This window comes from Triticum aestivum, chromosome 2A (assembly GCF_018294505.1).
Source record: "Triticum aestivum cultivar Chinese Spring chromosome 2A, IWGSC CS RefSeq v2.1, whole genome shotgun sequence".
Taxonomy (NCBI): Eukaryota; Viridiplantae; Streptophyta; class Magnoliopsida; order Poales; family Poaceae; genus Triticum; species Triticum aestivum.
The window spans coordinates 337,088,915-337,104,932 of NC_057797.1; the positions used below are offsets into that span (position 1 = coordinate 337,088,915).

The window sequence follows — 16,018 nt, forward strand, 5'->3', positions numbered from 1 at the left end:
GAGTGAAGAGCAAACCTCTCACTCGGAGGCTTAGCTGCAGCCCAGTGCTCGCCTAAGATATAAAAATCCTATCGAGTGGTAAGCCGGACTTCCACTCGGAGGCTTAGCTGCAGTCCAAGTACTCGCCTAAGTTATCAAAATCCTACCGAGTGAAGAGCAAACCTCTCACTCGGAGGCTTAGCTGCAGTCCAAGTACTCGCCTAAGTTATAAAAATCCTACCGAGTGGTAAGCCGGACTTCCACTCGGAGGCTTAGCCGCAGCCCAGTGCTCGCCTAAGTGGACTAAGGAATAAGTCGATTGCGGTAAAAGCGCCCTGCTTTGAACCTGCAAAAGACATTTCGAGCCAAAAGCAATCATATTCAAGCACCAAATTCAAGTTCGAATCGATATCTAAAGGAACCGAAAGTGCTCAGGCGTTAAGCCCGTTAAGGTTTATCGGTTACAATTCCACTCGGCATACCGAGGAAAATTTAAAGCGTCGAGCTTAGAAGAAGTTTTTTACCCCTCCTGTGGAGGGCTGGAAGGTGCAACAAACTCATCAAGATCAATTCCGTCTGCAATCCGAGTGGCAGCCGCAAGGAAAGTTTCCATAAAGGACATGAAGTCGTGTTTCTTGGTGTTGGCCACCCGGAGGGCCGCCAGCTTCTCTTCTCGCGCATCTTTGCAGTGGACTCGGGCCAGACACAGAGCAACATCTGCACCGCACCGAGCCGAGGACTTCTTCCATTCCTGCACTCGACCAGGGATCGTGTTCAAGCGAGCCATCAGCGACTCAAGGTCATTCTGAAGTGTCTCCCCGGGCCAGAGCGTCGAGTCGATGCGAGATGTGGCGACCTTCAGCCTTGCGAGATAGTCCACGACAGCTGCAACACGGGACTCCAGTCGGAAAACATCCATGGCAACTTCGTCGTTCACCGGAGAATTGACGGGGTCGAGGTTTGGCTCCAGCCGGCTAGTTTCTTCTTCAAAGTTTTGGCAAAATTCTGCAAGGACGATCACTGAGTCAAGGGAATGGTCGAATGGAAAAACCACGATTGGAAATGATTGCCGAGCATAGAGGTTTACCTTCAAGCATAAGAAACAGCTTCTTGGCAAGACCACTCAGGAAGGCCTCCAGATCATTTTTCTTCCCAGTCAACTTACTGACTTGGTCGGTCAGGGCAGCTTTATCAGTTTGCAGTCGACTGACCTCCTTGTTGGCGATCCCAAGAGCAGCTTTCAGATTGGTATTGTCTTGTTCAAGCTTGGTGACTAAAGCTAACTTCTCGTCAGCAAGCTTGATCTTCTCAGCTAGTTCAAGGTCTTTCTTCTGTTGGGCCTCCCTTACCTTACCTGCAAGTTACAGCAAGATCAGATTTTGAAACAAACAAGGGGAAAAGCAGTCGTCAGGGTCTCACCAAACATACCTTCGGTCTCCTCCTTTGCCTTCGTCAGCTTCTCTTGAACCAGCTTCAAGTTCAGCTCGAGTTGAGTGTGCTTGTTTTTCAGCTCAGAGTAGCGAGCCACAAGATCACAGGAGTTCTGCGAAGAACCAATCGACTAAATGTCAAATATAATTCACTTCCGAGTGAAAAAGGAAAAATCACACGTTTCTAAGACTACAGCCGAATACAAGCATTCGACCGTAGTCTCGGGGACTACACCCAGTGGGTGCACTCAGTGTGCCCCCACTAATCCTATTGAAGACAAAGTCGACCGGTCGACCAATTTGCGAAATCCAGTCGACATAGTCGAATGACGCAAAGACTGAAATTATAAAGCCTAAGGCCGACTGCCAGCAGTCGACCTTAGCCTTGGGGACTACACCCAGCGGGTGCACTCAGCGTGCCCCCGCTAACACGGAGTCTAAGTCGACACACCCAGTGGGTGACTACTATAAATTCTGGAAAGAAAAGTTTTTGATAGCATATCCTAACAGAACAGGCGGTGGTCGACTGACCTGAACATTGCTTTGAAGGGCAGAACTGGCGTCGTAAGCTGCCTGGCTCGCATCCCGGATGGTCCTTAACTGCTCCATCATGATCCCTGCCTGGCGTATCGCCTCCTTCGCGGCACCATCTTGGTCCTCTGGGACGCGGTGTGTCGTGAAGAGGGAGGGCTGCTGAGCACTCGTCAGTGGATCTGCGAAGGACACAGTGTGTCGAGTGGTATTCTCTTCCTCCGCAATCAGAGTCTCAGGCGCCGTCACATCCTGGGGCACCCTGCTGGCAGACGCTTTCCTACTCTTTCTGCGCTTCAGCGGTTCCTCATCCTCATCATCATCAGGGAGAGTGATAACAACATTGGGTGGAGCTACAGAGAAGAATCAAGATTAGAGATCATGAGTCAGTCGACTAAAAACGGCGTTAAGAATATAGTACCTGGTTTTGAAGTTGCTGCGTCCTCCATCTCATGGTCATCAGCCCGGGGTGAGGTCTCAGAAGTAGCAGCACTGCAACTCCAAAGAATCAGTCGACTAACTTCAGCGTCAACCAGAGACAAAGTTCACACAAAATAAGAAGACTTAAGCAGCATGATTACCCTGATATGGTGGGGATGGACACCTTCATCTTCGGCAGGAGCTTGGTCGGCTTTGACGGAGCCGCCCTGGGCTGCTTCGGTGCCTTTTCAGTCGGCGCCGGAGAGGTGGTCCGAGGGCGCTTGGTCGACTGGGCAGCGGTCGCAACTCCCTTGCCACGTTCAGTCGAAGGGTCGTGGACAAGCTTCGACCGCCTTTCTGAGCGCGGTGGTACGACCTCCTCCTCCTCTTCTTCCTCGTCTTCAGCGTCATCTTCATCACCGTCATCATCATCATCGTCATCATCATCCTCAGCAACGTCCGAGTCCCATTCCTCCTCCTCCTGGCTCTTGCCCCCACTCGCCTCACCCTCCTCAGTCGGGGCTTGTGCTCCATTGGGCATCGAGTACAGCTCGGTGAGGGCCTGGTAGACATCAAGACAAGGATCAATCGACCAATTGGCAGAATAAACAGAAATGAATATGACAAGAACACAGTGGAGAGCAGAGCAGGCATACCTTGTTTGGATCACTGTTGTGGTCGAGTGGAGGAATCCTTCTGGCTCCGCGTGGGTTATCCTTGTTTCCGGTAACGGCGGCCATCCATCTTTCCAGAGTGACATCGTCGACTGCGTCTGGATGGACTCGAGTCTCGTCTTCAGTCCCACAGTACAACCACATGCAGTGGCTCCGGAACTGAAGGGGCTGGATACGACGCCTAAGGAAAACCTCCAGGAGATCCATGCCCGTCACTCCCTCCCGAACCAACTGCACCACGCGCTCCATCAACATCTTCACGTCAGCTTTCTCCTCCGGAATCAACTTCAGAGAGGAGGGCTTGTTCACTCGGTCCATGGTAAACTGAGGGAGTCCACTCGATTGCCCCGGCGTCGACTGATCCTGGCAGTAGAACCAGGTCGACTGCCAGCCTCTGACTGACTCGGGAAAAGTCATGGCTGGGAAGGTGCTCTTATTCCTCACCTGGATCCCCAGCCCCCCACACATTTGGACGACTCGGGTTCTTTCGTCGCTTGGGCTCGCCTTCTTCATGGTCTGAGAGCGACACATGAATATATGCTTGAACAAGCCCCAGTGCGGTCGACAGCCCAGAAAACCCTCACACATGGACAAGAACGCGGCAAGATAGGCGGTAGAATTTGGGGTAAAGTGGTGGAGCTGCGCTCCAAAGAAGTTCAAGAAACCACGAAAGAAAATACTCGGCGGCAAAGAAAATCCACGATCAACATGGGTGGCCAAGAGCACGCACTCACCCTCTTCTGGCTGGGGCTGCCACTCCTTCCCCGGAAGCCTCGCAGCTCCATGGGGGATCAAGCCCTCGTTGGCCATGTCGAGGAGATCTTTCTCTGTGATGGTCGACTGGATCCAATCTCCTTGGACCCAGCCCTTCGGCAGGCGGGATCTGGACGAAGACCCGCCGCGGCTGGTGGATCTCCCCTTCGCCTTCTCCGTCGCCGACGCCTTCTTCGCGCGTTCCAGCGCCGCCGTCTTCTCCTTGGCCATGGTTGCCGGTGAGACGCGCGAGGGGAAGTTGTGCGGAGGCGAGAGCGAGCGCGTTGGGCGGAGACGAAGAGAGCAGAGAAAGAGAATGCTGAGGCACAGTACAAAAAACCCTCGCCGGGCGCATTTATAAGGTCCCTTCCGAGTGGATGACAGGTGGGCCCGGTCGATCTAATCATATCTAGGAACAGTTAGGCAGGCGGGATACGTGGCGAAGAAAGCGGCGCGGAGATCGAGGCGTCTATGTCCCGTCCCATCCGAACGCCGCGGTCCGCTCTGCTTCGCGTGCTTCTCCAAATTTCGCATCCCGCGGGATCCGCGAACGGCAGATCGGTTTGTCAGACGCGGGGTTTCCTGCGATCCGTCGCTCGGAGATCGTCGAAGCCCGAAGGATCACTCGACGAAAGAAGAGAATGGATCGAGTCGACTGAAGACAAGTTGCTCACTATCGACGAAGAGATTCTTTGGTCCAGAACAACGCACGACTAGTGTGCAAAGGTTAATCGGAAATAATATCAACTCCTTCCTCACTCGAAGCCTCAATCCATTCGGGGGCTAATGATGGGGTCATGTACCTAGGGTAGGGTCACAGACCTGATCTAAGTACCCTGCCCAAGGACACCCTTGGAAGAGGTCACCTTCCAGTCGACCAACGAGGGACTCACTCGACTGACTTGAAGGACTCGACCACGAAGACTCACTCGACCACCAGAAGGTCAAGAGGCACTCTGCACTACAACGGCCTGTAATTAAGTAGACTTTATGATAGTAAAGACACTTTATGTGGGGCGTTACCAGTAACGCCCCAGACTTAACTCACCTTAAACCCTCTCCTACGTGGGCTGGCTGGGGTCCTGGCGCACTCTATATAAGCCACCCTCCTCCACAGGTAGAGGGGTTCGGCACCTTGTAACTCATATACACATAATCCACTCGACCGCCTCCGGGCTCCGAGACATAGGGCTTTTACTTCTTCCGAGAAGGGCCTGAACTCGTACATCCCTTGTGTTTACAACCTCTCCATAGCTAGGACCTTGCCTCTCCATACCTACCCCCCACTCTATTGTCAGGCTTAGAACCACGACAGTAGGCGCGCCCCCTACCTCATGGCCTCCTGTTACGTGGTCTTGGCATTGGGTCCAAGTCTCCTTGAGTTGTATTCGATGAGAAAATCACGTTCCCGAAGGTTTCATTCCGTTTGGACTCCGCTTGATATTCCTTTTCTTCGAAACCCTAAAACAGGCAAAAACATCAATTCTGGGATGGGCCTCCGGTTAATAGGTTAGTCCCAAAAATAATATAAAAGTGGATAATAAAGTCCAATAATGTCCAAAACAGTAGATAATATAGCATGGAGCAATCAAAAATTATAGATACGTTGGAGGCGTATCAAGCATCCCCAAGCTTAATTCCTGCTTGTCCTCGAGTAGGTAAATGGTAAAAACAGAATTTTTGATGCGGAGTGCTACTTGGCATAGTTTTAATGTAATTCTTCTTAATTGTGGTATGAACATTCAGATCCGAAAGATTCAAGACAAAAGTTCATATTGACATAAAAATGATAATATTTCAAGCATACTAACAAAGCAATTATGTCTTCTCAAAATAATATAGCTAAAGAACGTTATCCCTACAAAATCATATAGTCTGGCTATGCTCTATCTTCACCACACAAAATATTTAAATCATGCACAACCCCGATGACAAGCCAAGCAATTGTTTCATACTTTTGACATTCTCAAAAGTTTTTCAATCTTCACGCAATACATGAGCGTGAGAGGCGGTTAAGGTTGTTGTACACGACCTCAGTTGAGCATTCAGTTAGAGGCGGCGATCGCAGGTTCGCCGGAGGAGAGGGTGTTGCGAGCAAGATTGCACAAATAAAGCCCTCCTACCCGCAACCCTATTCTAGAAATTAGGCTGGCTACGTTACTTATAACCGCAGAACGAGCAATGAATCCCCAACGACAAATGAACAAGGGGCGGGGCATTTTCGGGGAGTAGCCCCCTTCAGAAGAAACTTCCTGGCACATACATTAAGGGAGCCATCAAAAGGTGACTGAAACACCTGAAACGGGGACTACCCGAGCTAATGATAGAGGCAAGAACACTTTCCGGCCAAGTCCCATTAATTGATCATAACGATATCGTGGAAATGCTGCACGGACCCATATATATAGAAACAGAAAAAGAAGAACCTTGATACTAAACCAGATCGAACAAGGGATCTTCTTGGAAATGGGAAGATCTAGGATAGGCAGCCAACCTCCTGGAAAGAGCGATGTGCATAGACCGGGTGAGTAGGGATGCAGCTCCGTGGACCGCTCGTCGGGCCTGATAGGTGGTGGTATCACACCCTTCTCAAAGGAACCGTACATGAGACTCTCGCCTCATACGGCTCCGTCTTGGAATCTGGACCCCCCCTTTTCCTTTGACCAACGGGTCCTCGAACCCATGGGGGTTACGAATCATTCATTCATTGATTGATTCAAGGTAGCTTTAGCCATTGTGGGTAGAACCTAGTCGCCAGAAGCGAAGCAGCGATCTTCCGGGCCGGAAAGGTTCTATTTTTCTGACGCGTAAGCTACCGCAAAATGAATGAAGGAAAAGCCTCAGGATTAGAAAGACTAAAGAGGCATGGAGGGCCGACTACAAGACTACGACTACAATACAAGCCATGAGCGATAGTGAAGCCTTCAGCCTGTTTTTCGAAAGCCCCACAACTAGCTATCTTATAGCAGATAAGTCAAGCCTACTCAACTAATCTCATGTAAACGCCTGTTCGCTAAAATCCAAATAGAAAAAGACAACTACTTATTAAACATGTAGTTGAGTGCTCCGTCGTTGTTCGGATCTTGACCGAGTCCGAGCTTCCCAAGCTCTATGCTATTTGGGAACTCAGCAAGGGTCTTACCACCTTCTTGATTGACTATATTTGAGTCTTTGGGGTACTTTAGGATTATATTCTGTGCCGAAGATTTGTGCTTGTGGGCTAGGGTGAATATAGCGGACCAGCGGATCTGGTAGTTGACAATCGTTTGGACTTGGTAAAGGTTGTCGCAGCACCTGTAGTAGGACAGAGGACTTATCGCGATGCCCGCGGACCAATTTACTATGTCTTTGTCGCTGACGTTGGTCAAAGAGGCCACGTGGATTGGCCTGGGTCTTCTTCGGCTAATGAGACCTCGATCCCGAAGCCTTCGGAGTATCTTTTTGATAGGCGCCTCTATCTATATGGGGAATTCGCTGCTGAAAGATCCCGCCCAGTGTCCCCTTCCTTCCCCCACCGCCTTCCGACCAAAGGGAGTATACAATTTCTTCTTCAGGACACTCATGCCCGATCGTGAGACTGCCTATTGATCGCCTGATGGCACCTTGCTCTGACCTGAGCTATGCAACAACGAGATCCCCCTCGATCTTTGCCGGATGTGCTTGACGGTCCCCCATAATACGCTAACTTGGGGACTTTTTAGTCCATCTTTTCCAAGAGTCTCCGCTACTTGAACCGCGTCCAGTAGACGACCTCTTCCGCTCATCCCCTTCGTCAGCTCTTTGATAGGGATACTATAACCTAGGTCCCTAAACTTGGAATGGATGGCGGAGCATAGGTGGCAGGCAGTTATATGGATACGGTGCTTTACCCGTAGACACTTCTCCAGCTCTCGCAAGAATTGTATGGGAGTCGTCCTCGGGGGGACTTCCCGAATGACCGTACCGGGGAATTCTACCGTACTCCATGCAGCTATGGTTGTTGATCCTGCGGAGCCTACCCAAAGGTTCAGACTGGATTGTAGGAAGTGGGTGATACGTTTTTGTATTTCTATGAGAAGAAATACGGCACCCACGATTCCCAGTAGTAAGTCGTCGGCATATCGCGCGTAACAAATCCTTATTAATAAGGAATGGCTTTTAAAGGGGGCCAGCTTACGGGCCAGGCCTCTCTCTGACCTGATAACTAGTATCGCCTCCCCGCCCAGCTCTATCAGCAGGCCCCTTCTTTTGCAATACTTAAGAAGGTCTCTCATGGCCAAATTCTTATTAAAGCCTTCTCTACCATTGAATTCGGCCTTCGGGGTCAACCCAGCGGCTTCTATGAGGAAGGCGGGGCAAAGGAGGCTCGAGGGCTTGTTAAGGAAGGCGGCTAGGGCCACTGAAGGGGGGAAAACGAAAGGCGTTTTCTGGTCTCCCCTTCGCCCGGGGGTGCTTGTGGGGGAGGTGTGCCACGACGAAACAAGGGAATGAAAGGTCGCTTTGTGTTGGATGCTCTTTACCCTCCCCACTATGAGGGCTCTATTGTCTTGGGGAGCGTTGAAGCTTGCTTCTTTTCCATACTTTTCTTGGTCATCAATACGACGACCTATTCTTAATAGAACCGATCTTATTTTCACTACAAGAGGAATTTCGTGCTTCTGCCGGATCCTCCCTATCTCCTGATCGAGCTTGTGTAGGTAGATATTGCCTGGTAGGGCCGATAGTAGTACACTGTTTGGGATGGAGTCAGGGCCCTTCTCACCCCCTACGAGTTGTCCGGCGGAAAACTTTTTCTAAGTGGGGTAAAAGAACTTGGAATCGTCGATCTCTTCTTTCAAGATTGAGATGAATCGATGTCGGTCGATGGTGTGAAAACACTTCCTGATGTCGAACTCCAAAAACCAGCGAGAGGTTCCCCACTCTTCTTTGATCCGTCTGAGGGCCGAGTGGCAGCCTCGACCCGAGCGGAAGTGCGATGTGTCTGGAAACTCGGGATCGTAAATGGATTCGGTTACCATTCTGATCGCCTCTTTCATGATCTTTTCTATGGGTAGAACTACCTTGAGCGGTCTAAACTTCGACCCTTCTTTCTTTCTTCATTTAAAAAAGAGGGAGCAAAGCCTGTTTTTTGCTCCCTCAATTGATAGATCAAGGCCCCTCCTGCCGGCCCGAACGAAAGTCTCTTTAAGGAAGTAGTCCCATCACTCTCGGGCCCGGCACCAACCAAGAGGAGGCGGGGCTCTCTCCAATCATTCCGAAGAGCCGAGATCTCGTAAAGGAAAAATTAGATAGCTCAGCAGGTTTGGACCCGGGTGAATCAGTTCAGTGAAGGAAGGGAGCCTAAACTTAAGGCTTTTCCAAGCCTTGCCGATAGGCGTCTCATGGCTCGCTCAGTTCGCTCACGGAGTTCTTAGATCAGTAGATCTGGATAGAGTCTCACTCATAAAGGAAGAGTAGCGCGCTAGCGCGGCTCGCTTCGCTTTTCGACGCGGAGCTCGCTGCTGTCTTTTTAGCTTCAAACTACAGGGCGTGCGTTAGCACTACGGCTTTTCAGCCTCCCTTTCCTGGTTCCGAACTATCACTGATCCTAGAGATCAACCTTCAAACCTTTTTCTTTGAATCTCAGGAAGGCTTTCTCGGGGAGAAAGCTGGTTGGGGAACTGCTAAACGACCTAAAAGAAAAAGAGGAGACTGACTCTGACCTTTGAAAGCCCTATCTCATCTAGTTGATAGTAGAAGGTACGTACGATGATACCATGGACATAAACAAGGTCGAGCATATCTTTAATGATTACAAACTAAAGCGTACCTAAAGCCTGCCCTGGATATGAAAAAGGGATTTGAGCCAGAAGAAGATGAGGATCTATCACCAGATGAGGAAATGGAAACAACTAAGTATTAGTTAGGTTTAGGTTCAGGAAATGGAAATGGTAATAGCGGCCCAAAAATGGTAAGATTTTCTTTTCAAAGAAAAAGGAATGCAAAAGTTTTGCGAAATCCTTATCTTTCGGCTTTTTAAAGAAGATAGGCCATTACAAAAACAAGGTATAACAGTCGACTTTCCTATCAGGATTTTACAACCTGAATACCAAGGGACCACTATTAGAAGAGAGCATAATAAGTAAATGCCGACGCCATCTTTGACTTTTTGGATGGTCGGCGGCGCCATAAACTCGATAACCAGCACCGCGGAGTCAAGAAATTCAACTAAATAGAATCCTAAAACAATCTTATTCGAGCACACACGGGACCCACAGTAATGAAATTCACACAAGCGGCAATCATCCGAGCAGAGAATGGAGAAGGGAAATATGCTTGAAATTGTTTTTTTCGAATGAGAAAGCCTTTGGCAAAGTCCTTGCAAATCTGTTTTTGCCGGGCACAATAGACATATCTGCTCAGTAACAACATAAGGAACCCCTAATGTTCCTCAAAGCCTACCCGGCCTGACAGCTTTAGTTGAATGATCTGATCCCGAAGCAAGCTTTCTAGTTAAATTGCTATGACTGGCTAACTAATGATAGGACTACCTATCTTGATGCTTTGAATCTGTATTCAGAGCTTTTTTCCAACTACCGGGACTACTAATTTCAAGTACAAAGCTCTCCTATGAATATGCTACTGCTCTTACTTTCTACCTGAATCCGAGCATTGAAGCAAGCTCTTTATCGCGCCATAACCGAGTCTCTCCTTGCAGCTCTGACCAATCCGCCCGTCATTTCAAATAACTGCTCCTTACTCTTTGATTGTATGTCCATTTTTGCTTGATGTCTGGCTCACCGGATCTGGTACATGAAAAAGCCATTCCTTTTCGCTTTCCTTCAACCACTCAGTATACTTTTTTACTAGAAGAGTCAAGCGAAAGCAATTAGTTTAGAAGGAAGAGGGGGCTTACGTCCTTATTTCACTCTTTTTGCTCCTGCGAGACACGACTCAACTACTTTTTACAATTGACAGGGTAGCCCAGAGGTCAGATGAAGGGTCTTCCCCATAAAGATAGATTAGTACTTGGAAGGTTCAGATGAAGGAAGGGCTGAAACAAGGCAAAAACTATTCAATGGGGTAAATAAATATGAGCAATCTGTGAGAATAGCAAACCCCTATCTCTTAAAAAGAAGAAGATAGATAGGTCCACGAGTTGAGATAGAGAAGTTCTAACTAATCAAGTAGGAGTTTACCCACGAGAGTCAGAGGCTGCATCATCAAAGGGGTATAGAAATAATTCAGAAGCACTATGGCCTGAAGCGAAGGGCAGGAACGAACGGAATCAATGTGTTCCAATTTATCCGGAGTAAGGACAGCAGCTGAGAAGGGACAAAAAAATAGCGTAGACAAAAGGTAGAACCAGATCATGCGAAGAGCTCTTCGCCCTATTGATTAGGAATCACGATCAGAAACCACCAGGCCATGTCTCCCGATAAAAGATGATCCCCACAATGGATGTCAGGCCTTGGCTTTATAAAATCTGATTGGATCCGCACTAGAGGATAAGAATACAGATAGGCTGACTAAGAAGATCTTCAAATTGTCTTACCTGAAAAGATGACTTATTCAAAGGAATACCTGAAGAATAGAATAGAATAGAATAAACGCACAGCTGGGTGCTAGAATAGTAGTTGATAGAAGTTCTAGTCACTTAAAAAATAACCATTGCTTAACTTAATTAGATCGTAGAAGATAAGCAAGCGGGTTCGGGCAGTTAGTCCTATTTGAAGGTAAGAAGTTCAGGTAGTAAGGGCTAGGTTTATATAGGGGCTATATTTTTGAGAAACATATGGTCTTGCTCATTTCTCATAAGGAATGGAGATTGGGTTTGTGTTTGGAAGGGGGATTCAGTAAACTGACCTTGGCCAGCAAGCAGAAAAAAGACTAACGTCTTGGGGCGCGCTAGCGCGCGTACTCTTCTTCTGCGAGACTCCATCCAAATCCAGCACTTACTTGTTGGTTGGTGTTCCATTCTGTTATCTTAGACTATGCTGCCTTCTTCAATTCCATTCTTCGTCTCCCTAGTCGAAGTCTTCTTGCTGGCCCAACCCAACATGCATTTTAGAGTGCCGTGCCAGGGCGATAGGCGCTCCGCCAGTCACGCATGATCGCCAGAGCCTTTCTTGGCTATGTAAATATAGGGCCAGAATAAGTGCAAGATCCTCAACAAAATGGATTAAGGTGGGCTTCGGATTTTTCATAATTTTTTTCTATCTTTTCATCAAGTTCTTGTTTGATCTGCCGCTATTATCACAATATCCCTCCTTTTAGGGTTAATGCTATCAATGGTGAATCGATCATTCGCTATCCTTTTTTTTAGAAGAGCGTTTTTGAATGGAAGAAAAGTAATGAAACCCGCGATGGCTACTGAATAACCTCCTTTGATTTTTTTTATAATAAACCCTTTTACCTTTTTCTTTGTTCGCCAAATCTTCTTCAGTTCTATCCAAGCTCGGTTTTGTATGAATCTTTGTGGAAGAAGAAGCGGTTCGCCAGCCTCTACATCCAGGGATCCCACAAAATCATTAAACCTGGCGGCTGCTCGCTCTTTGATCAGTGATTCACCGGCCACTAGATCGATGAAGAATCTCTCAAAAATCCACTTTTTGATCAGTGATTCACCAGCCACTACATTCTTGGATCCCACCTTATTCTCAAACCTGGTGGCTCGCTTGATTGGCAGTCCTGTAAGCTCATCTGGCATACAAATTTTAGGGGTACCAGGGCCTGCATCCACCAAGAACATTTCTTCCCTTAAGCGTAAGCGTAAAACTAAAGATTGTGAGGCGTTTCCATTACATAATAAGGAACTAGAATTAGATCTTGGAAATGATCGACTCCAATAGATGCTCATCATAAGCTTTTTTTTCCTCCTATTCCTATTGATCAGAAGTATCTAGCAGTGCCACGCCAGAGTGACTTCCAAAGCGCTACGGATGGGACGAAATCCGGCAGCCAGTTGCTGGCTCTGAATAACCAGCCCAGCAAGAAGCTAAATTCTTCCATAACATAACATAACGGGGCGGGGTTGCGCGCGAGCCGAGTGACATAGGTGCACAAGAGTACTTCGCGCCACAACCATCTCTTTTTTATAGGTTCTACGGACCAATGCCTCCTGCTTCATCTGGTAAAAAAGAGTCATAGATATGCCTGTAATTAGAAGGAAGAACCGCCATAAAAATCTTCCTCGTGTATCGTCTGTAGCGGAACTATGAACGGGAGCTAGCAATCCGGACCGTATTGAAAAGGTTCCTAAGACACAGCATGGAAGAGTCAAAATATTCAGAAGCGAGGTCCAAGAATGAAGAAGGGGTAGAATTACTGAATGAATACGAGCTGTGGCTAATATCCGAGGCATAAAAGACGCATTTTCTACGGGATCCCGAAACCACCAGCCACCCCGACCTAATTCATGATGAGCCCACCAACTTCCTAGCGAGATGCCTACGGTTAAAAACAACCGACATGTCAAGATCCAAATTCGAATTGGTTCCTGGTCCTGGTCAGAGACCACCGTGTTCACGTCGGCGGTCCAACAAAGAGGCGAAGTAGTGGTGTCTTTCTTTCCATTACGAACGACACGCTTCGCCTGCTCCCTCCCCGTGTCCATTAGCGCTCCTGTCCAGAGCGAAGAGAAGGCAAAAAAGCGCCGCCGAAGCAGCATGAGCAGGCTTCTATTGCTACGCAACAATAGAGCAGGCGCGCCGCCCACAAAATGTTTGAATGATCGGGTAAACAGCGAGCTTCTTATATGGGATCCGACGCATCCAGCAGAGTGAAGCAGTGTTCCATTCTTTTCGGCGGCATCCTTCCGCATTGGCGGCGAGTGGAGTGCCACAATCCCATTCATCATTTTTGATCTACATAACCCAAAGCCCATAGCACTGGCGACATCTCCGACATAAATGCAAGGAGGATGTATAGCTGATATAGGATCTTGTGGAACTGGATTTGATTTTGCAAGCGGTTCGGTACGAACGAAGAAATTTCAAACAAAAGGATCAGAACTCGCTGATAGGAAAGGAGAGAAAAACAAAGCAATGCCAAGAGCTCCGTCAATCTGCTGTTCATCGATAGACGAAGCTCTCTCTTTTTCATATCGTGCCAGATGCAACAAAAGATTAGCCCTTTTTAATGCACCACTTGACCCTGTTTTGAAAATGAGCTTTGCTCTTCTGGGCGCTGGGTGCTCCCATGGTTCGCGAGAAGGAAAAAGGGCGCTCCCCGGCAACGCGATGGACGATGCTGTGATGCGCGTCATCGCCAGGGTTGAGAAGACCTTTGGCGCATGGCGCTTGAGCATGGCGGATCAAGATAGGCATGTCAGCGCCGACAGGCTACAGCTCGCCGCACAACATGATCGATGGCGCGCCACAGAGCAAGCTAGGCACGTCAGCACCGAGAGGCTGCGGCTCGCCGCACGGCGAGACTGTTGTAGCACCGCAAAGCGAGAGGCGCGGCGCGCCGCACAGCTGATACGGGGTTGATGATAGAGGCGCCGCTTTGGTGGGTTGGCATGCTTGGAAAAGGTGGATGTGCTATAGGCTGCGCTTGTCGACTCCGTGCGTCGCGTGCCCCCTATGCACAATATAGCAGGGTGGCGGGAAACAGGTGATGAAATGGCGGGAAACGGTGGTGTATTCATAAAATGCCATCAATTAATGGAAACTTAGCGGGCTAGCACAAGAAGTAGATGATGATCAGATGAACACGGACCACACTCGGGATCACGTCGGTGATGAATTCATCAATCCCAAATGGTTGAATACTAGAAAGCGTTTGCCCACAACACACATGGCCGATTGCATCACAAATAGGTCGGATGGATCAACTGTATGCCACATATCTGGATGACCGTCCATCCCACAATGGCCAATAGATGTTGTGTAGACAGAGCATATCACATACGTCTTATTAGAAGCAATCGTCTGCGTTATTATCAGTCTTCACACACATTTCTGATTACAGACCTATTTGCCGCGTATCACACACATCTTGTTATATTGAATCGTTTCTGTTCTCTTGCCTAATCACAAACAGTTCATCCGAGTGAACCATATGTTGTACATCACACACACCTTGATTGGGCTGTCCGTTTCTTTTGTGTTGCCGAATCACAAACAGTTCATCCGAGTGAACTGCATCCTGTACATCGCACACACCTTCATCTGGCTGCCCGTTTCTTTTATTCCTCCTCATCGCAAACAGTTAATTGAACTGAACCGTATGCCCTTCATCGCACATGCAACTAAAACCTGAACCGTGTTTGATGCATCCATCATCGCAAATGTTTTATACATTTCTGACGGTTTTCCTACACCACAGTTTGCGATCATTGCATCGCACACAGTTTCTCGAAGGGTCTCTGATCGTAGTGTCACGTTAGCAGCATCCTACAGTAGTGTATGATCATTTAGTTTATTGCTATTGCTTTCTTCATAACTTACACATGTTCCTGTGACTATGAGATTATGCAACTCCCGAATACCGGAGAACACTTAATGTGCTGTCAAACGTCACAACATAATTGGGTGATTATAAAGATGCTATACACGTGTCTCCAATGGTGTTTGTTGAGTTGGCATAAAATTAGATTAAGATTTGTCACTCTGACGGTCGGAGAGGTATCTCTGGGCCCTCTCGCTAGTGCACATCACTATAAGCCTTGCAAGCAATGTGACTAATGAGTTAGTTGCGAGATGATGCATTACGAAACGAGTAAAGAGACTTGCCTGTAACGAGATTGAACTAGGTATTAAGATACCGACGATCGAATCTCGGGCAAGTAACATACCGATGACAAAGGGAACAACGTATGTTGTTATGCGGTTTGACCGATAAAGATCTTCGTAGAATATGTAGGAATCAATATGAGCATCCAGGTTCCGCTATTGGTTATTGATGGGAAGTGAGTCTCGGTCGTGTCTACATAGTTCTCAAACCCATAGGGTCCACACGCTTAACGTTCGATGACGATCGGTATTATGACTTTATGTGTTTTGATGTAACGAATGTAGTTCAGAGTACCGGATGTGATCACGGACATTACGAGGAGTCTCGAAATGGTCGAGACATAAACATCGATATATTGGAAGGCCATCACTACCAAAAAATACACTTCAGTGATGATATGTGTTTGTCACAGTAGGTCACGTTTTCTGTCATGCATGTACATCCATGACAAATTTATGACAGAATCAAGATAGTCATACATGTGCTGTCGTAGAAGTGTTCCATGACATTACCAAAATTATCATCACGGAAGTG

At 48.0% G+C, this 16,018-nt stretch overlaps 1 protein-coding gene across 1 annotated transcript; it reads left to right on the top strand.

Annotated features, from left to right (window-relative positions):
* The first annotated feature begins 13,563 nt into the window (after positions 1–13,563).
* LOC123191665 (uncharacterized) lies at positions 13,564–15,787 on the top strand. The gene is made up of 2 exons (XM_044604318.1): positions 13,564–13,937; positions 15,769–15,787. Exons 1-2 carry the CDS (start codon positions 13,657–13,659, stop codon positions 15,785–15,787), a joined length of 300 nt encoding a protein of 99 aa, XP_044460253.1. The 5' UTR covers positions 13,564–13,656.
* Positions 15,788–16,018: the final 231 nt, after the last annotated feature.